General features: G+C 41.3%; 1 protein-coding gene and 1 long non-coding RNA gene across 2 annotated transcripts; both read right to left on the minus strand.

Moving 5' to 3' along the window:
- Positions 1-5,304: 5,304 nt before the first annotated feature.
- Positions 5,305-9,118, minus strand: LOC129348801 (uncharacterized). The gene is made up of 3 exons (XR_008601492.1): positions 8,930-9,118; positions 6,506-6,631; positions 5,305-5,406 (listed from the first exon to the last, which is right to left on the minus strand). It is a non-coding gene; the product is annotated as an uncharacterized LOC129348801 (long non-coding RNA).
- A 1,932-nt stretch (positions 9,119-11,050) lies between these two features.
- si:dkey-45d16.4 (scaffold attachment factor B1) lies at positions 11,051-19,524 on the minus strand. Its single transcript, XM_023263733.3, has 7 exons — positions 19,388-19,524; positions 18,098-18,220; positions 17,738-17,879; positions 17,497-17,605; positions 16,459-16,549; positions 14,650-14,835; positions 11,051-14,021 (listed from the first exon to the last, which is right to left on the minus strand). Exons 1-7 carry the CDS (start codon positions 19,422-19,424, stop codon positions 13,894-13,896), a joined length of 816 nt encoding a protein of 271 aa, XP_023119501.1. The 5' UTR covers positions 19,425-19,524; the 3' UTR covers positions 11,051-13,893.
- Between the last annotated feature and the right edge of the window lie 1,746 nt (positions 19,525-21,270).

Raw genomic sequence — 21,270 nt, forward strand, 5'->3', positions numbered from 1 at the left:
GGAAGTGGTGTCTAACTCAGCTGTACATGCTCCAATCTGCCTGAAATTTCACGTGTGATCAATGTCCAGCCCTGACAATATCCATGGGTTATATACATTCACAGTCATAGCGCCACCTTGTGGTAGCAGGAAACTGACATTTTTCACACTTTGATGTACTATTCTTAGCACGTTGATCAGATTCACCTCAAATTTTGTGACATAAGCCAGAACACATTGATGATGATTCCCAGACAAAATGGTGGCTAGTCATGAAAGGGCGTGTCTGTGGCGGCGCGGCGAATTTCGATTTCTCGCCATGAAAATTGAATTATTAATATCTCAGCTGGAAATGTCCAATCTGGACCAAACTTGATATGTGGACACCAGTCCGGGTCTGAACACAACCACACTCATAAATTTAGAAATACTCATAGCGCCACCTATTGGCAACAGGAAGTAATTGTCATTACATTTGCACTGCCATTGCCTGAACTTTGTCATATGATCTTGAAAATTGGTCAACTGACTGGTATGCACAGACGATGCACAGTGTGAAGATTTTGACGATTCATAAAACACTGTTGCCGTGGCAACGTATCGTTGCCGGAATAAACAAAGTACTTTTTGACAGGTTAAAAATGCTCAAATGCTCGCCAAAATTACCACACATATCTGGACCGGCAACCCATTTGAGATTTTAGGGAAACTGCACATGTGTTGGCAAAATGGCTCCATAGCGCCACCTGGAAAATTTCAAACATTTACTACGGCCAGTACGTGTCAGCTAGAATTATGAAACTTGGTAGGCATATGTAACTCGTCAAGACACACAAAATGTAATTGACAGCCATGCCCAAAACCCAACAGGAAGTCGGCCATTTTGAATTATATGTCATACGTTTTGACGATTTTGGGTCATTTTTGTACATTTTCAAAAGCTATAAACTCACATAGGGTAACACCGAGAGAGCTGAAATTCGGCCAGGATGTAGTCCAGGCATGGGTGATCAAAAGTTATCAAAATGCTCACCTTAAGTCTGAGGGCGTGGCCATGGCGGCCTCGTGAATTTTGATGCTTCGCCATGAAACATCAACTGCTGTGTAACTGCCCTAAACATGCTCCAATCTGCCTCAAACTTTACAGGTGTGATCAGAGTCCAGTCCTGATCACATCCATAGGCGTAAACTCTCACGCAGCGCCACCTGGTGGTTGGAAGGAAATGCTCTATAACTAGCCTGGACATGGTCCGATCTGCCTGAAATTTTACGTGTGATCAGAGTCTGACCCTGATCACATCCATAGGCCAATATACACTCTCGGTCGCAGCGCCACCTGGTGGATGGACAGGAAAAGCTCTAGAAGTAGCCTGAATATGCTCCAATCTGCCTGAAATTTTGCACGTGTGATCAGAGTCCAGCCCTCATCGCATCCATAGGCCGACATGCACTCTCGGTCGCAGCGCCACCTGGTGGATGTGCGTGGATTCGCCGACCAGCAAGGATGCGAGGACCCGTCCAACGCTGCTTGCAGCTTTAGTTTACTTTTGATCGCAACAACTTGTCAAGATATGGAAATGATTTTAATTTGATATTCATTTCCACGTGTAGTAATCCTGACACCACAGCATACAAACTAAACAGGAACTATTAAGGAAGAAGTTTCGGTTATCTCCCTGCCTTGTAAATGGAGAAAATTTATTTTTAAAAAATGCATAAAAGTTTTCTTGGTGCATGAACTGAGGCTGCTGACTGACCTTATATTGCACAATGTTCAATGTCTTTAAATATTTTCACAGTAAGGATTCATCTGTCGATCTATCTATACCTGAAACCTGATCCTCTGTATATAGTCTTCTACATGTGTTGTTTTTTTTTTTTAAGAATAAAGTCATCTGTATATAATGCTATGGGCAATTTTTGCACCGTTTTTTTCTTATTTATTCTTGCACTGCCTTTATACTCTTATACTTTCTCCTTTCCTAAGGAAGAAGTTTCGGTTATTTCCCAGTTATGTTTGAAATGTAACATTACTTCTTCAGCTCAGTGCATCAGTGATCATATTGGTTTAGTGGTTGGAAGTCAATAAAACATTAGCGTCAGTCAAATTGAATGCGTCAGTGGATGGAAGTGGTGGTTGCCTTGTGCTGCTCTTCACTTCACTGCAGCTCCATGGCTCCATCTGCTGGACGGACAGAAGTGCAGCAGCTGATGGCAGCTTCTTTGACCTCACGCTGCTGTCAGACCCACAGATTAGGGTTTATTTCAGATATATATAATAGAAAATAGTAATTAAAAAATAAGCTGATGTTGTATTTTTGCAGCAGTGAGTTTTACAGGGTTAAGAGCAACCAGTCAAAGGTTATTACTGAGGATTTTAAACAAAAACATTCAGGCAAACAGTTAACATCATAGGGTGCCTGACATGTTTGTTTTTTTTCCGGGTCGATACAGATTTTTTTTGTAATCAAGGAGATCAATAACCAAGATTTGGAATCACTACACATTTGCAGAAAAAATAAAGTTTTTGAACAGCACATAAAGTTAAGTTAAAATTAAAATAATCACGAGTTGCAGCCTTTGCTTATTTATGTTTTACATGCTGAAGTTGTCCTTCAGTGTTTCACTGATCAGATTGTGCTGTGGGCAGGAACAAGATCAGAGGGAGGCAGCTGCAGCAGACCCAAAGTAGTTTCACATTCATTTATCTGATCAGATTTCAGGGGGCTTTTTTTTTTTTTTTTTTTTTTTAAGAAATGGGACCAATAATTGAAAACATGCTAAATATCAGATGGGATCATTGGTGTCACAGGACATCTGCAGACACAGGTCAAAGATTACAAGGAGTTTATTTAACGAATGAAACTAAAACCAACACAGAAAGGATAACTAAACCAAGGTGAAAACAAAAAGGGGAAACCAGACTAATTGTAGGAGAAAGGTTCTGGTTTCAAAGTCTGTGGTCTGGCAGAGAGCGGAAGAATGAAGAACCGGGCCTTCGTGGATTAAGGTGATTGAGAACAGGTGAATCAACCCCCACACTGTGAGAGAGATGGATGGATGATGGATGGATGGATGGATGGATGGATGGATGGATGGATGGATGGATGGATGGATAGATAGGTAGGGAGGTAGATGGACCATAGATAGATGGATGGATAGGTAGATCCTGCAGTGGGGAAATTTTCAGTGTGGCAGTAGCAGATAGGAAAAAAAGTTAAAAAAAAAAAAAAAGCAGCACTCAGTGCACAGATATAAATAGATGCTTTCTCCTTAGAGAAGAAATAGAAATGCTTGTAAAAAAAAAACCCTGTGAAATTGCACATATTGACTTATTTACATTTTATTGCAGTTACTTCATGGGTGATCTGAACTACTGGGAGCAGGCTTGATTGAACACAGTCTGACTGCTGCAGGAAGGAAGGACCTCCTTCAAACATCGTGGGTGAAGCAGTCTGTCCCTGAAGGAGCTGCCGGTGATGGTCCTGTTTCCTGCAGGGGGTGGGAGATGTCCTCCATGATAGACAACAGCTTTGTCATCATCCTCCTGTCTACCACCAGCCCAGGACAGAGCTTGCTTTCTTAACCAGTTTCTTTAGTCTCTTCCTGTCTGCAGCCGTGATGCTGCTGCTCCAGCAGACCAGTCCATACAGGATGGCTGATACCACCACACAACCATAAAAGGTCCTCAGAATTGCTCCCTGCACCCCGAAGGACCTCAGTTTCCTGAGCAGGTGAAGTCTGTTCTGACCTTTCTTACACCGTGCGTTGGTGTTCTATCTCTAGACATGTTTGAATGTCTTTATCAATAAATGCTCAAACATATGTTGAGTGTCAGCTCAGCTCTTTGTTCCATACATGTAAATGTTCCTATGTGATTGGTGTCTTGCAGTCAGAGTGTAAAGAATTGAAGCTGTCAGAGGCTTTCTGTGGTGAAGAGGCTGCAGGACATCAGCTGCTCCAACAGGTGAAGCCTTTGTTCTTTGGCTCCAACCAGAAGCAGCAATAAATCAGCATGAGCTGCAGCTTATCCACCTCATAGAGTGTATAATAAAGAAACCAAGAGGTTTTAGTTGATAGCTGTCGCTAGCAGTGTGTTGTTCAGGTTGTGAGGAGAAGTAAAAAGCTTACAGCACCTGGTATTCCCAGGTAGTCTCCCATCCAAATACTAACCAGGCCCAACCCTGCTTAGCTTTGCAGATCAGATGAGATCAGGTGTATTCAGTCTCAGAAACAAACCTCACATGATTCAGATCTCCACTCACACCTTTTATTTGTCGTTTGGTTGCGCCAGTACTAATTGATAGCATCATTTAAGCAAAGTTAGAGCAACATCTTGTAGGACAGGTGGTGTAGAGGTAAGTTTTTTGCCTCCCCGGTACCTTAGTACCTTTATTATCTTCACTTCCTTAATACTTTTGTGTACCATCATTTACGAAAACTAACAGCTACACCCAGTAGGAAGGATAGTGCAGTGGTAAGTTATCTGCCTCTCATCCAGGAGGTCCTTGGTTTGAATCCAGCTCAAGGCTCTTTTTACACTTTGGCTGCATGACAACCTCTTGCAACCATCATTACAACAAACTCCACCAAGGACCTTGTGTGACAGATAGCTCACACAGAGGGTGTGTGTCTGTCATGTGGATGGTCATGGTTCGAATCCCCGCTGGGAACCTTGTGGAGGGTGATAGTGGAGTGGAAAGGTTGTGGTCTGTGGTGTGGAGTGTCACTGGACTGGACTGGAGTTCAAGGATCCTGGGAAAAAGTAAAACCAGGAGATTTACTCATAAGCAAGGCACGAAGGCACGAAGGCACGAAGGCACGAAGGCACGAAGGCACGAAGGCACGAAGGCACGAAGGCACGAAGGCACGAAGGCACGAAGGCACGAAGGCACGAAGGCACGAAGGCACGAAGGCACGAAGGCACGAAGGCACGAAGGCACGAAGGCACGAAGGCACGAAGGCACGAAGGCACGAAGGCACGAAGGCACGAAGGCACGAAGGCACGAAGGCACGAAGGCACGAAGGCGAACGAAGGCACGAAGGCACGAAGGCACGAAGGCACGAAGGCACGAAGGCACGAAGGCACGAAGGCACGAAGGCACGAAGGCACGAAGGCACGAAGGCACGAAGGCACGAAGGCACGAAGGCACGAAGGCACGAAGGCACGAAGGCACGAAGGCACGAAGGCACGAAGGCACGAAGGCACGAAGGCACGAAGGCACGAAGGCACGAAGGCACGAAGGCACGAAGGCACGAAGGCACGAAGGCAAATTTTGCCCAAATGTAAAAAAAAAAAGCTTGAGCAGGGTGGGGGATGAACCTGCACTCTCCAGGTTCCAAACCACCACCACTACCTCTGGACTACCAGTCCTACATACCCAAATACAGGCTTTTCTTCTATTCGTCAAGGCGGTGACATCAACACTGAAAGAAAAAAAAACAATCCACAAAATCAAAAAAAGAAGATAATCTACCTACAACTTTTAAAGAACACGCTAAAAAACACAATACTAAAAAGTCACACTCTTCTCCTCATCACTCATTTTTACATTTTAACACAATTTCAAAGCCACACAAATCACATTCTTCATGTCAAATCACTTCTCTTCACTACAAATGGGAGAGAACAGCAAACAAATAAAATACAACTTATGGCTTAAATATCTTCAAAATCTCTTTGCTATTCCTCTACATTCAAATTCCTCAACACCACTCAACAATCACCTGCAGGATCTCTTACTTCTTTCTTAGCTCTGACAAAACATCTTCAAGACTCTGAGAAGACAACTCATTTTCAACACATTTGCTGCTTCGTCTAAGTGTCCACACACATCTCCAGTCATCCACAGGCCTCACCACTGATCAGCTGCACAAACTTACATGTTAAACTTCTCCAAAGATAAAATACAGGCCCTTCTGTCTGATCACAACTTTTACTGGTGGCTCATATTTCAAGTTCATTTCCTTGCAAAGTCTTTATTTTGGATTAAAGTGGGATCTGTGACCAGGCAGATCACTTGTTTATTCTTAGCATTTGGATTTCACTGACATTCCTGTCATGTAGAAAAATAGAAATATCTTTGCATTGATTCAGCTAAACTAACTGCAGACACTGAGAGGCGTAAAGTTCAACAAATGCTGTTTTTATTTACTTCACTGGTGACATCAGTAGATGCTTGCAGTGAAACCACCACTGCAAATATTTATGCATTTAAGTATTACAACTGAAAACTCCCTACAAACGTCCACTTCTAACACCACAAACATTGTCCAGAGGAAATGATATTAGCTGAACATAAAAACATGTAAAACAGCTCTGATGCTTTCATCCTGAGCTCCACTCAAACATTTCACTGTGCAGCAGCTCAGCAGTTTGTTTAAGAAAAGCATTTAGGTTCAATCTGTGAAGCCCAAAACCCACCAGCTTTGAAAAATGACACCATTTACCAGAGTCACAAACTGTAAAAACAGAAGGAATTGTTGGATTTTCTATGTGAATGTGTCGCCTCTCTAGTTAACTCACCCGGTTACGTCTCCATCCTGACGCTGCTCTGCTGGACCGGAGCTTCTGGACCAGCCGGGTGGACCTTCCTTCACAGATCTTCCCGGTGGGAGTGATTCTGAGTCGGCCTTGGTTGACTGCAAACTCCTTAAAATGGACACATGAGAGGAAATCGTGGACAAATCGATACAACAGCTTGTTCGGTTTGTCCTGTTCTTAAATGGGTAGAAAACTGCTGAGAGCTCTCAGTTCAATTCAATTTTCAATTCAATTTTATTTATATAGCGCCAATTACAGTCAAATTGTCTCGAGACGCTTTACAGAACCCATATGCCTGACCCCCAGAGCAAGCCAAAAGGCGACAGTGGCAAGGAAAACACCCTTTTAACAGGGAAAAAAACCTCGAGCAGAACCCGGCTCTAATGTGGGGGGAACCATCTGCCTGCTGGCCGGGCGGGTTGAGAGGGACAGAAGAGGTAGAAAGGTAGAGATAGAGGGGTAGAGGTAGAGATAGAGGGGTAGAGATAGAGAGGTGGGGGGTGGGACACAAGGACCATAAAACACAGCCACACATCTGAAGCATCCAGCATCCAGCTCTGGGACCAGGGACACTCGGAGAAAGGACACAGAAAGAAACAGAGTGAATGTAATGCAATAATGGTATATGTAGTAAATACATAGGTAGTTAGAGAAGGGCTCAGTGCATCAAGAGAGGTTCCCCAGCAGTCTAGGCCTATAGCAGCATAACTAGGGGCAGAACTAAGGGACGTCAAGAGGGGAAGTCAGTTGTGCAAATGAAAACACAAGCATACCCCGTCAGGGTCCCCCAGTCAGCCCTAACTATAAGCTTTGTCGAAAAGGAAGGTTTTAAGCCTGGTCTTAAAAATAGAGAGGGTGTCCGCCTCCCGAACCCAAACTGGGAGCTGGTTCCACAGGAGAGGCGCCTGATAACTGAAGGCTCTGCCTCCCATTCTACTTTTAGAGATTCTAGGAACAACAAGTAAGCCTGCAGTCTGAGAGCGAAGAGTTCTGCTAGGATAATATGGTACTATCAGGTCTTTAAGATATGATGGAGATTGGTTGTTAAGAGCTTTATATGTCAGAAGAAGGATTTTGAATTCTATTCTAGATTTAACAGGAAGCCAATGAAGAGAATCCAATATAGGAGAAATATGATCTCTCTTGCTAACTCCCGTCAGTACTCTGGCTGCAGCATTTTGGATCAGCTGTAGATGTTTCAGAGAGCTATTGGGACAACCTGATAATAAGGAATTACAGTAGTCAAGCCTAGAAGTAACAAATGCATGGACTAGTTTTTCTGCATCACTCTGAGACAGGATGTTCCTGATTTTCACAATATTTCTCAGGTGGAAAAAGGAAGTCCTACAGATTTGTTTTATGTGCGAGTTAAAGGACATGTCCTGGTCAAAGATAACACCGAGGTTCCTCACAGTAGTACTGGAGGCCAATGTAATGCCATCCAGAGTAGCTATATGCTTTGAAAGCAATTCTCTAAGATGTTTGGGGCCAAATACAATGACTTCAGTCTTGTCTGAATTTAGTAGTAAGAAATTATAGGTCATCCAGGTCTTTATGTCCTTAAGACAATCTTGCAGTCTAGCTAGCTGATTAGTTTCATTTGGCTTCATAGATAAATACAATTGAGTGTCGTCAGCATAACAATGGAAATTAATACAGTGCTTCCTAATAATGTTGCCTAAGGGAAGCATGTATAATGTGAACAGTATTGGTCCTAAGACAGAACCCTGAGGAACTCCATGATTAACCCTAGTATGCTCAGAAGAGTCATTGTTGACATGCACAAACTGGAACCTGTCTGATAAGTAGGATTTAAACCAGTCCAGTGCTGTCCCTTTAATGCCAATAGAATGTTCTAGTCGCTGTAATAAAAGTTTGTGGTCGATTGTATCGAATGCTGCACTAAGGTCAATAAAATAAGTATAGAGACCAGTCCATTATCTGACGCTATGAGAAGGTCATTAGTAACTTTCACCAGAGCTGTTTCTGTGCTATGATGCACTCTGAAGCCTGACTGAAACTCTTCAAACAAGCTATTCCTTTGTAAATGTTCACATAATTGATTTGCAACTGTTCTTTCCAGAATTTTGGAGAGAAATGGGAGGTTGGAAACTGGTCTATAGTTGGCTAAAACATCTGGATCTAGAGTGGGCTTTTTAAGTAAAGGTTTGATTACAGCAACCTTAAAAGCCTGTGGTACATAACCTGTTACTAGAGAGAGATTAATCAGATCTAACACTGAGGAATCAGCTCTGACAGAGTGTTGCTCTGACTCCATGTGTGACTGAGGCTGGAGTGAACAGAGCTGCTGCTGCTCAGATGCAGCTTCTTATTAGCACAACAACAGACGCTGCGTTCACTACGTCTGTGGGTGTGGAGCTGATAAAGAGGATCTTCACCACTGACCTGAGCTGCTGCCACACGGTGAGACGTCCAACAGAGTCACTGAGCAGCTGATGATGAAGAAGATGAAGGCTTCAGGAGGAGGTGGAGGAGGAGAAGCTGCAGGGCCACATGAGACACTGAAGAGACAAACCAGAAATGATTCACACACTAGACATGAAGAAAAGCAAACATCAGAGAGTGTAAAATACAAGAATGAGTCCTGAACATCACAGGCGTAACCCGTAGAGCTACATGACCACACATGTTCTGGTCTTGAAAACGTGTATTAATCCAATAGAAAGTCTAGGGGTAGGGTTAGGGTTGGAGAGGAAGGTCCTTACAGTTGTAATGAAAAAAATAGGGTAATTAATATTACACATAAATATTTTTAATGTTAATACTAAGCAGCCGAATATTCTGAGAAATTAATACGTGGTTTTTCCTTCAGCCGTTGTAGATCTAGATAACCTAAAGGTACAGTGCAACCACAACGGCTGAAGGAAAAACCCCAACTTTATTCTAAGAATTTTTTGGCTAGTGTGACTTAATATTAAATTATGAAAAAATGTATAATTTTATATCCATGTTTTTGGTACATTGCTACTGTCAGGACCTTCCTCTGTAACCCGAACCCTACCCCTAGACTTTCTATTGGATTGATACACCTTTGCTGACAGCCAACATGTGTGATCGTATAGCTCTGCGGGTTAAGCCACTGACGCATGTAGTTGGTCCTCAATGCTGAGGCCCTGGTTCGATTCCCGCTCGCAACCCTCTGCTATATTAGTTGTTCTCATTTTTATTTCTACCCCATTGTCTGGCTGTCTCTCACTACGCCTATCCATCAATTAACTGCAAAAGACTACAACACTTATTTACAAATTTCCTGTTTATTTATTAAATACAATTCTTTAATTTCTTACATCTTTTTTCCCCCCATACTTTATAAAAGTTTAATTGTCTTAACTTTTTCCCATTTATTTAATTGCTTCTTTTTTATGTATTTTCTTTCTTTAATCTTCTTCTTCTTTCTAGAATTTAACACCAACCTTCAATTTTGGGTCATTTTTAGACATTTTGAAAAGCTATCAACTCAAACAGGGTAACACCGACAGATATGAAATTCAGCCAGGATGTACTCCAGGCATGGGTGATCAAAAGTTATCAAAATGCTCCACAAAAGTCTGAGGGCGTGGCCATGGCAGGCTCCCAAACTTTGATGCTTCGACATGACACATCAACTGCTGTGTAACTGCCCTAAACATACTCTAATCTGCCTCAAACTTTACATGTATGATCAGAGTCCCGCCCTGATGACATTCACATGCTGAAATACAGCCACAGTCATAACGCCACCTGGTGGATAGAAGGAAAAGCTCTATAACTAGCCTGGACATGGTCCGATCTGCCTGAAATGTTATATGTGTCATCAGAGTGCGGACGTGATCACATCCATAGGCCAATATACACTCTCGGTCGCAGCGCCACCTGGTGGACGTGCGTGGATTCGACGACGAGCATGGATGCGAGGACCCGTCCAACGCTGCTTGCAGCTTTAATTTTTCCTATTCCCTTAAGAACTGAATCACATTCAGGTAACTGCAAAACAGTTTTTAATGATAAATAATTTGCAGTTACATTAATTACATGCATTCTCAGCATCATGTATCACTAAAAGTATTCTTCTAGGATATGATGAATTTGACCACCCTACAAGGACTGTACATGTCAGTGGTAGAAACATATTTCTTACTTCAAGGTCCCTTATTGTGCCTCTTTTCAGCAAATTCAAAAAGCCATAAGTGCTCCTAGAACGTGTTTTTTTAAAATTGTGTAGCTCAAAATACTGTAAATATGGTTCATTTTACTACAACTGTAGAACCTGGCTTTTAGCCCTGTTGTAAATGTGCTGTTTCAGTGACTGTGGCTTAAATGTTACGGTCCACACCCCCTTCAGGATGAAAACTCTTTGTATCAGTGATTGACAGTACAGAGCAAAACAGTCAGCAACAAGGCAACCGATACATAGATGAGTGAGACTAGGACTTTGTATATCTTCTTCGTGAGTTGGAGTAGTTTTGTACTGCATATTTTTCTTCATTGTTTCAATATCATTATGTTTTATAAAGGACCCACTGAAGCCTTTGTTCTAAATTTTAATCTTTAATCTAAATTAGAAGATTAAATTGAAGACTATAATATAGTACAGTGCCAAACAGTGTAAGTTCTGAAAAACTGTAGTCATATTGATACAATACTAATGATGCCCATTTGAAGTCTTCATTAAAGATTTATAGCAGAAAACTATATAATTCATTATACTAATTATAATAATGAAAGGAGTTCGTTTATTTACTCAATATTGCAACATCAACTAGAACAATATACAGTGCAGTATTTTCAACCACTGTTCTCTTAGCAAAGAGGAGTTTATGCATAACTTCGCAACAATGTTTTAACTGTCAGTTTTAATATCAAGAGGATAATAGTGACCTTTTGGAATACGCACATCTGCACACCTATAGGAAAATCCACTTTCATAGGTATTCTTAAAACAATGATTTTTTTTTTTTTAGAAATGAGTCACCCTTTCATATGGCTCTGTCATACACACACCAAGTTAAATGTAGATTGGTGATGATCATAATGAAAGCAAACTTTGCTCACCATTTGCTTATTTGCAGAACAAAAATTTAAATAGCTTTGAGGTTAAGTTTTCTTTACGTGCTTTCACTTTATACAGCATAGGCTACGTTGTGGGACATACTGTAAGGAAAAATAAAATTTGTAAGCATTTTTTAAAACGATGTATATACCGTTCCAATATCCACTGTCATGTAGTAACAGCCAGGTCATTTAATTACCTATGACCAATAAACAAATAAAAAAATAAAAAATGCAAATCGACAGAATGTACAAAAAGAAGTGATTCGTTCATTGATTCCATGTCTATGTAACACTAGCTTTAACCAATGTCCAATAACTACCTTGGTTTAGCAACTTAAACTGTAGATGTTTGACAAATTACTTACAGCAAAAGAAATATGGCACACAGAAGATGTGATATTATCACTCGTAATTATGACTATCACGATTTTATTTAATTTCAGAAAATTGCCAACAGTCTGTTATTTTTCTAGAATGTGAGTTCATGGCTTGTGTTAGTGAGAATTTTTGTTGTTAAAAAAAAAAAATTGCTTACCAGTCAAAATACATCAACTGACTCTTTAAAATATAGCTTTATTTCTATTTTTATTTAAAATGCCTTCAAATAGAAAGTGACTAAATAAGGTGTGTAAAGTGGTAATATGGCATATGCTACAGGGTTTGCAAAAGCTTAAGCTGCACCATGGCTTAATTGCTTAAACATATTCATCTCTTGTTCGTCAGTTTTATATTTGTGCCGACCTGGCTCTACAAGGAATCCTCTCCTTTACACTGTGGACACGACTCACTCTGCTGTTGGTGCCAGACAACATGAGGAAAGGCATTTACCGACTTTGTGCAACATGCCATCTTGAGACACTGAGATCCTGTCTGACGGTTTTAGCTCTGCGGGTCACCACACCTAAATGGCCGCACCACACCCACTTCTACATTCCATTCCTTAGATGGCACTCGATTAATTGCAGCACTTTAGGACCTTTATGCAATCTGTTTCATGAGGAATGAAACACAGGGAGGGTCTATTAACATTTATATGAATCGGGTTTGAGCAGTTGGCTTAGGCAAACACTGATGCTGTCACTAGTTCTGTCAGGTCTATAGTCACTTCAAAATGAATTCAGTGCCCCTTCACTTTTTGGCATTTTCTCCTTCAATCTACACTCAGTAACACAGTAAAAGTTTTGCAAATGTATCAAAAATTTAAAACTGAAATCTCTTACTTGTAAAAATACTCACATGCTTAATTCAATACCTTGTAAAAGTCCCTTTGGCAGCAACTACACCTTAAGGCCTTCTTGGGGAGATTTCTGAAGGATTTGCACACCTGGAATTGAGCAATTTATTCCATTCTTTCTAGCAGATCCTCTAAAGCCCAATCAGATTGGATGATAAGCATCTTAGAACTGCAATCTTCAAGCCTCTGCTGATATTCTGTAGACTGTATGTCTGGGCTTCGGTTTGGCGAATCAAGAACAGTCAGCGACTGGTACTGAAGTCACACCAGCTGACTGACCGTATCCTCTGAGTCACTGTCATGCTGAAAGGCGAATCATTGCCCCAGTCTCAGGTCACTGCACTCTGGCTCAGGTTTCTTAAAAATCTTCTTTGACTGAATTTATTCTCCCTTCCATTCTGATAATGTCCCATTCCATGTCCCTGAGAAGCAACCTCATAGCATGATGTTGCCACCACCGTGCTTCCTGGTGGGCATGGGATTGGCCAGGTGTTTGCCAGACATACTGTAGGGCTTGGAGTTCTGCAGTTTAGTTGGAGAATCTTTTCTCTTGCACTCTGAGTGTTGTCTAAATGTCATTTGACAAACTCCGGGCAAGCTGTCATTTGTCTTTTACTGGGAGTGGGACTACTCAGAGTCTATTTGAGTGACATTTGGGTTCTTGGTCACGTTCCTTGCCCACAGAAAAAGAGTCTGAAAAGTTTTGTCAATGAGAGATTTCAATATTTGATTTTGTCAATGCCAATTTTATCCATTTAAAAATACAACACAACAAAATGTTTAAAAAAAGTGAAGGGGTGTGAATATTTTTTGAAGCAGCTGTATATACTTGTGTGGCTAAGCAGTGTCCACGCTCACAAACTTGCTTATTTGTTTGACAGTTCAGACAGATAAAGGCAAGTGGCTGTCTTCTAGGTCATCATTATAAATATCAACTCACTGTTCCTCTCTTTGATCTCTTCACTTCCAGTTTTGCTCTATTCCTTCCTCTTTTTAGCAGTCAACTATGCCCTCCCTGACCCACACACACACGCACACTTGGTCAAAGATGTCCTTAAAATCCAGGTGATCCAGTCTGTCTTTGTCAGCCTTTGAGCACCTTCTCTTTCAGCAGGTCCAAGATGACCTGCCTCTCCTGGCTCTCGAGCTCAAATCTCCGCTCCCTCTCCTTCCTCTCAGCTCCCAGACGTTCTCTCTCCAGAGCGATCTTACCTGAGAATAGAAACTGGAAATGAATGTCAGCTCAATGAAAGTGCAAGCAGAGCGTAACATAGCGCAACAGTCTTGATATAACTATTTCATTCTTAATTTTGAGATCAGTTTTATAAGAACTTTGTTTTAGGCAGATCCATGTATATGTCAAGTCTTTCAAATTTTTATTAATAACTCCACTACATGTGAAGTGTTAATTCATAAGCATAATAACTCATATTTTCTTTTCTTACTTTAATTTAGCCTACTGCCAATATCTCAGATTTTTTTTTTTTTTACAATCTGATTTCAGAATGATTTTGAGGCTAACTTTAATTCAAACACTGTTATAGTTTTGAACAAAAAGCATATAAAGTTTATAGAACCTGTCTACAACTTTTTTTAAACTTAAGATTCATGTTCTGAATATTTCATTGGGAATGACAACCATCAGTGACTTATCCTGGATTACATGCATACTAACTGTCAAGTAATTCATGAAATAGTTATCAAATTTTGCCACTAAAACCAATCAAAGAGATAAAATATCTGCAAAAAAGAAAGAAACCTATGACATAGCTGGGCCAAATACCCCCACCTTTTTAGTTGGATTTTAAAATCACACTACATTGCTCTACAAAAATCTTACTCCTCTGAATCTCCAGTTCCTCTCTGCGCAGGGCGAGCTCCTCCTCTCGAAGTCGTTGCTCCGCCTCTGAGCGTTTCTCCAGAAAGCTGAGAATCTCAGAGTAGGTCTGGCAGCAACACTGGCAGGGCCGCTTGGCTGTGGGAGCTGCTGAAAGCTCTGCCGTTTCTTCGCGGTCGTCTTCTGGTTCTGTAATTACATGGCAATTTACTGACTCCTGGAGGGTACAATCAGATACAAAACAAAACTCCTAGAGTTGGCAGGGTTTAATCGCTGAAGGGCTCATAGGGCCAAATATTCAGAATATTTCCATTGGGGTGCGAAACTTGAAACTGATGGCACTCTAGACTTGAGGAGGCTCGTACCTGCTATCAATCCAGCCTGGCGACTACCTCTATTCCTTTAACTGTTTTGCACCTAAATGACAGATATACTTTCATTCCACTTTCATGTTCTGGTGTAATGGTGGTGGTGATAATATTTATATTATATGTATATTATTATATTTGAGTGACTTTGAAAGTGACATGGTCTGTAGTCCCACATGGGATGGCTTGAGGATTTCAGAAACCACCAGGAATTTCTGGCACAACCATACAGAAAATGGTTCAAAAAAGACTAAAACCACTAGGGAAGGGGAGTTCTCTGGCTAAAAAATGTCTTGTTGATGCTAGAGAGCAGAGGAGAATGGCCAGACTGGTTCGAGACAATAGAAAGGCCACAGTAACTCAGACAGCCACTTGTTACAACCAAAGTATACAGAACAGTCTGTGTGTTCAATCAGAAAAAGTTAACTTTGAAGCAGATGGGCTAAAGGCCACATAGGATGTCACTTCTGTCAGCAAGTAGCAGAAAATTTAACTGAAGGTTCTTCATCTGCAGGGTTAGAAATTGATGCAAACAACACGAAAGCATGGATCCATCCTGCTTTGTATCAACAATTCAGGTTGCTGCAGATGGTATTAGGGGATATTAGCACACTTTGGGCACCGTAGTACTAACTGAGCATTGTTTAAATGCCACAGCCTACCAGAGTTTTGTCACTGACCATGTCCACCCCTTTATAAACACAGTGTACTCACCTTCTAATAGTTTCAAGAGCATAATGCACCATGACACAAAGCGCAAATCATCTCAATCTGGTTTCCTGAACATGACAGTGAGTTCACTGTCTTCAATAGCCTCCACGGTCACCAGATCTCCATTCAATAGAACAACTATGGGATGCAGTGGAATGACAGACTCACATGACAGAGTTTTTGCCCACAAAGTCTTCAGCAAATGCATGATGCATCTATGCCATGAATGATTAAGGCAGTTTTAAAGACAAAGGGGGATTAATCACTGTGACCTAACAGGGTTTACTCATATTTATTAAGTTTCTATTAATGGGAAATTACCACCTTCCAAGGAGATTATTGCATAAAGATTACAGGATGTGAATCTCTAACAAAAGTACAATGAACAGAAGTACAGTATATTTACATGTGACCAAAGAAGTGGTCATCAGTTTTGTTAACAGCCTAATTCCACCGCAATTCAAACAAACCTTTTTCACCTGTTAAAAATGAAGCAGTGTCTGTGACACCACTGTGAAAAACACCGCCTATCCTTATATTTTACTACTTCTACAGTATTTAGTAAGTTATATGCAATGATTAAAGAAATTTCAGTGTAATTTGTCTCTTAGCACGCAGGAATGAATGAGGAGAAATTACCTCAGAGGTAATAATGAATATAATTTCTTTCAACTGTGCTGTGGGTGTCAAATCACAGAGTCCTGCACTGTCCACTGTTGAAAATCTGTTTTACCTGCAGTGGGTGTGTGCGTGATAGTGATGTTTGGCTTGTCCTGTTCTGGTAGATTTAGTTCTTCTATGGCTCGACTTCTCCGCTCATCGTCCTAGGAAAGATAATGAAAAAATCATGTCTACAACAAGGACAAAGAAAGTGAGACGAGCAGAAATTGAAACTCTTTTAGTTTTAGCGGCAGTAGTAGCAAGACAAGTTAGCGCAGTAATAATGAGTGAGCAGTAACAGAAAGTGTGGTTGTTGCAGAGGCAGTGGCAGCAATGGTACTGTATAGGTGGTATGCACATCAGAACTCTAAGGGTTCTCTGCAGGACAAACACCTTACAAGGTGCATTCATGAATCTATAGGTGGTTGACAAATGGCTGACATCAAACACTATGAAACACTATGGAACTAAGAATAATATTGCAGATCCATCCCTAAAAATCTGATAAAAACTGTTAAAAATAAAATAATGTTATGCCTATTCATACACAGTAACAGTGTCTATATTTAATGTATTTATGAAGTGTGCTCCTAATTTCAACTGCTGAATGTGTGTTTCTTCATGTCGTCTGGTACTGTACGGTTAAGACTACTGACTGCAGCCAAAAGCTTGACTTGATTGTGCCACATACAATGTTTGTATTTGCAGAAGTGGCAAGATGTCCTTATTAACCCAAATGTGTCCCAGTGAGCTCTGATAATCCTCCACAAGCTTGTGTCTTAACAGGCACTGCGGCAATTACTGTAAATATGTCGCACAAGTAGGTGCTTGACTGCTTGCATATACTAAGTGTGGGTATTGGTTTGCTTGTGACTGAGGGCCACCAAGAGGAGGAACAGGGAAATAACCAAATTGTTATTTAGAAAAAAATATCAGCTATTTCTGATGAAAATTTTCTGGGATTGGCCTCAGTTACATTAAATAGAACTTAACTGTTACAAACAATAAACAATAAAGTCAAGGGGATTATGGCCATCTGCAATGATACATTTCTTACCCTCATGGTGTTGAACTTGCTCCTCTCTGCTGACTTGACACCACTGACACTCACCTGGTACTTTGGCACTTCACCACTGGCCAGGAGCCCCTTCTCAGCCTCCAGCTCCAAGACCTCATGGAGTAGATCCTCCTTTTGAGCGTACAACCTCTCTGTTCCAAACCTGAGTGTACCAAAAGCACTCAAAATTCATCTCCAAGTCAGGACACATGCAGTTCAGAGCCATAACTTCCACATAAAACAGTGCCACTTGCTTTCTTTTTTCTATAATACACTTCTTGCTGACTGAACCAACCTGCGCAGACTGGGAAAGTCTTGTTTCTTGTAGTAGTCTAGCAGCAGCATGGTCCTCTCTCTGCACCTCCTGGCATCCACCTCAAAGTTTTCTTCCTGGAGAGCTGCAGTGATAATCTCCCCCACACGGGCCCAGATCCGTCCTGACAACACGAGTCGTCGCACATCTTAGAAAGTTTGTTTGATGGTGTTCTGCTGATGCTCTGAGGTTACTACTGATGCTTTCCACAACATTTCTCCACGAAAAATAGTTTGACACTACACATCGTTTCCATTTATCATTCATAAAACTCTAAATCTCTGCAGGTGGAGAGTAAGTAATACCTCTCAAGCAGATTTGGGCTTTTAAAAAAAGACAAACCTGGTTCTTTGGAGGCGAAGGGGTTCTGTGCGATAACCTCTCGCAGAAGGATGATGTCATGCCGCGCTGAAAAACGCACCTGGCGCTTTCGTGGGGTTGTAGAGGGGCAGGCAAAGGAAAAACCTGAAGTTGAGAACAGAAAACATTAGATTACAACAAAATCGATAGAGCCTTGTATTATTTTGAAACACAGCAAGGTGACATAGCGGTTTGAGAAACTCAGGGCCTGGTGCCTGCCATGACCTCTGACCTTCTTGGTGAGGAAATTGATAAATTCCACTTTATATAATAATTTTTTGTGCAGTATTGGAATGATTTTAATCATTCCAATAGGTTTTATAAAAACCTGCCTTCTTGCTGCTGTTAGACTGTACAACCAGCACTGCTCCCAGGAGACCACTCACCAAAAAACTGTCGTACTTCTTTCAGAAAAGTGAAGAATATTCTGTACTTGTGCAATCTTTTTATTTCTACATATACTAAAACATATACTACACAGATATTCTTCTAATTAATACTTCTGTCAGTATTTGTATTTCTGAAAGAATCTGTGCAATACCACTGACATGTCCAACTATATAAGTACTTATGCATGATTTGGTTTATTTTTACTTTTGCAGCACAATTCCTAAATCTTTGCACTATCTTTGCTGCTGTAGAACTGCAAATTCCCCTACTGTGAGATTAATCAAGGCCGATCTTATCTTTAAAACAAAACCATTGCAACTCCTGGCATAAGGCTGCAAGTAAAGCGATCCAAGTTAGATGAATCGCTTTTGAGAAAAAAAAATAAATTCATAATAGTGCCTTTTTTGTTTTCACTCAGCTGATTATTTTTGCTGCCACTGTCCATTCATGTAATTGCACTTTTTTTTTTTTTTTTTTTTTTAACTATGCATACAACTAACGAGCCAAGATGGGAGATAAATTGGGCCTGTTTTGGCGCAAAGAGGTGAAGTGGGTGACAGCAGTGTGTCAGTTTCAAAGTGCTGCTGGACAGATGTCAGCAGCCCTGTCAATACTGCCTCACACTGTGCACAAGATTCAGCAGCCTTTTAGCCTGCAGCTACGACAGTTCACACGCACAAGCAGCGACACGAACAGCCTGCAAAAGCTCTGATAGCCGCACAGAGGCTACAGCAGCCTTTTTAATGCCCAAACCAAATGCGTCAGAGGTGGAGGAGGAGCGTCTGCGCACGAACCGAGAGAAGCACCAAATGCGGTTTCGGGAGATGTTATTAGAAGTGGTTGAGAGGAGCGTTAGACGTGCAGCCGTTTAATGCATCTCACCGTTGTTGATCGGCACATCCACCACTACCCGTTCCATGTTTCTGTTCGCTGCATCCGGGAACCGCCTGACGGGCACCGTACACGTCCACTCACCAGTACAGGTTCCCCACTGACGTGTAGCTCAACTTGGCGGAGAATCTCAATGTGGCAAAAAAGAACGGAGGTGTCGCTCTGTTTTGTCTGCGCTGACTGAGTCTGACCACAAGATGAAGCCAGAGGTCTGCAGCTCAGTCGTTCCGAAGCCACTTACATGAGAATTACACCCACTGCTCGCCTTGATAAGTTAGAATATTTCATCAGCAGACATGATTCCTCGTAGTTTCTGATCATTTGGATCATTTTTACACAAACAATTTGGAAATAAGCAGAAATCAAACTCGTGCTTCAGTAAAATTTTCAGCTGCACTAAGAGAAGATGCTCAGCATTAAAAAAAACAAACATTTAATTTAACTCAGCCTCTGTGCTTTTTTTGTAGAATCAATCAAATGCAGACTGTAAAATCATCTGAACAGTATCATATCAAGCTCAGTGAATAAAAACAATCCAATATGTTGCACATGTAAAGATCAGCGCTTCAAAGTCTCAGATGGCCTGACTGCAGAAAAGTGAGACCAGAATGAATTTTTATCTAAAAATATGTACTCCAAAAGGATGGTGGCTGTAGATTGGAATTCTTTTCTAATGGCCAAACCTGATTTTAAAGTACACAGGGTTTGTTAGTACACTAAATGTAAAGAGAACTGCAGCTGTGCCTGTTATTCATCTCATCCTGAGTTTCCAACTACCTGCAAGATCCATCCATCCATCCATTACCTGTACACCGCTTAATCCTCGTTAGGGTTGCGGAGGGGCTGGAGTCTATCCCAGCTGACTCAGGGTGAAGGCAGGAGACACCCTGTACAGGTCACCTGTCTATCACAGGGCTACATATAGAGACAAACAATCACGCTAACATTCACAATTTAGAGTCACTGGGAGAACATGAAAACTCCATGCAGAAAGATCCCAGATCCAGGCTGGGACGGGAATTGGGGATCTTCTAGTTGCGAGGCGATGGTGCTAACCACCTGTACAGCTTGCTGCAAGATTCAGTCTCTGGTAAATTAGTTGCAGAGACGTAGCTCAAAATCACCAATCAGATTTGCTTTTGGGGGATAAATTTGTGTCTTTTTCAAACTGCAGTGCCTCATCTTCATACCAGCTTCTTTTAAATATCTTTAACATTGATATTCCTGGTGTCCAGGTTCAATGTTTGAATAAGCACTATGCCAAATAAAATGTGCTTAAGGTGCAGCACCACCAGGTGTCCTCAGATGGTTGAAAATGATCCTCATTTACCAATTCAGCATCATATGTCTGAGAAAGTTGGTGTGAAGCTCCTAGTGTACCATTAACTTCTTATTTTTAATTCTCCATTTATCAAAGTGAACTAGGGCTGGGACTTTAACATGTTGATTTTGATTAATTAATTACAGAAAAAATAATGCATTTAAAAAAATAACAAATTTAAACGTACCTTTCTCAGTTCCCTAATTTCTGGCACACGGGTACCACTGATGCACACACTCCAGACCGGTAGACGGCGGTAATGCACCTAAAGTCTGTTTGCCAGCCGTGAAGAAGATGCACAGGATGCACTATATGATGTCAGCGCACAGATGGCAGCTTGGAGAAAAGCGTGGTTGTGTGCAAACTGTGCATCAAAGAGGTTTCTTATCACCACAGCGCTTCGAGCCTATGGTGTCACCTCAATGTAAAACATGTTGCTGCGAGGGCACAGGGGGACCTGAAGAACCCAGGTCCACATACTGGTCAGGAGTTCAAGCAGGGTGACTTGGTGTATACTAGAAATCACTCTGTGAGAGGTTATAATAAGATCCAG

Source organism: Amphiprion ocellaris, chromosome 4 (assembly GCF_022539595.1).
Source record: "Amphiprion ocellaris isolate individual 3 ecotype Okinawa chromosome 4, ASM2253959v1, whole genome shotgun sequence".
In the NCBI taxonomy this organism is placed as follows: domain Eukaryota; kingdom Metazoa; phylum Chordata; class Actinopteri; family Pomacentridae; genus Amphiprion; species Amphiprion ocellaris.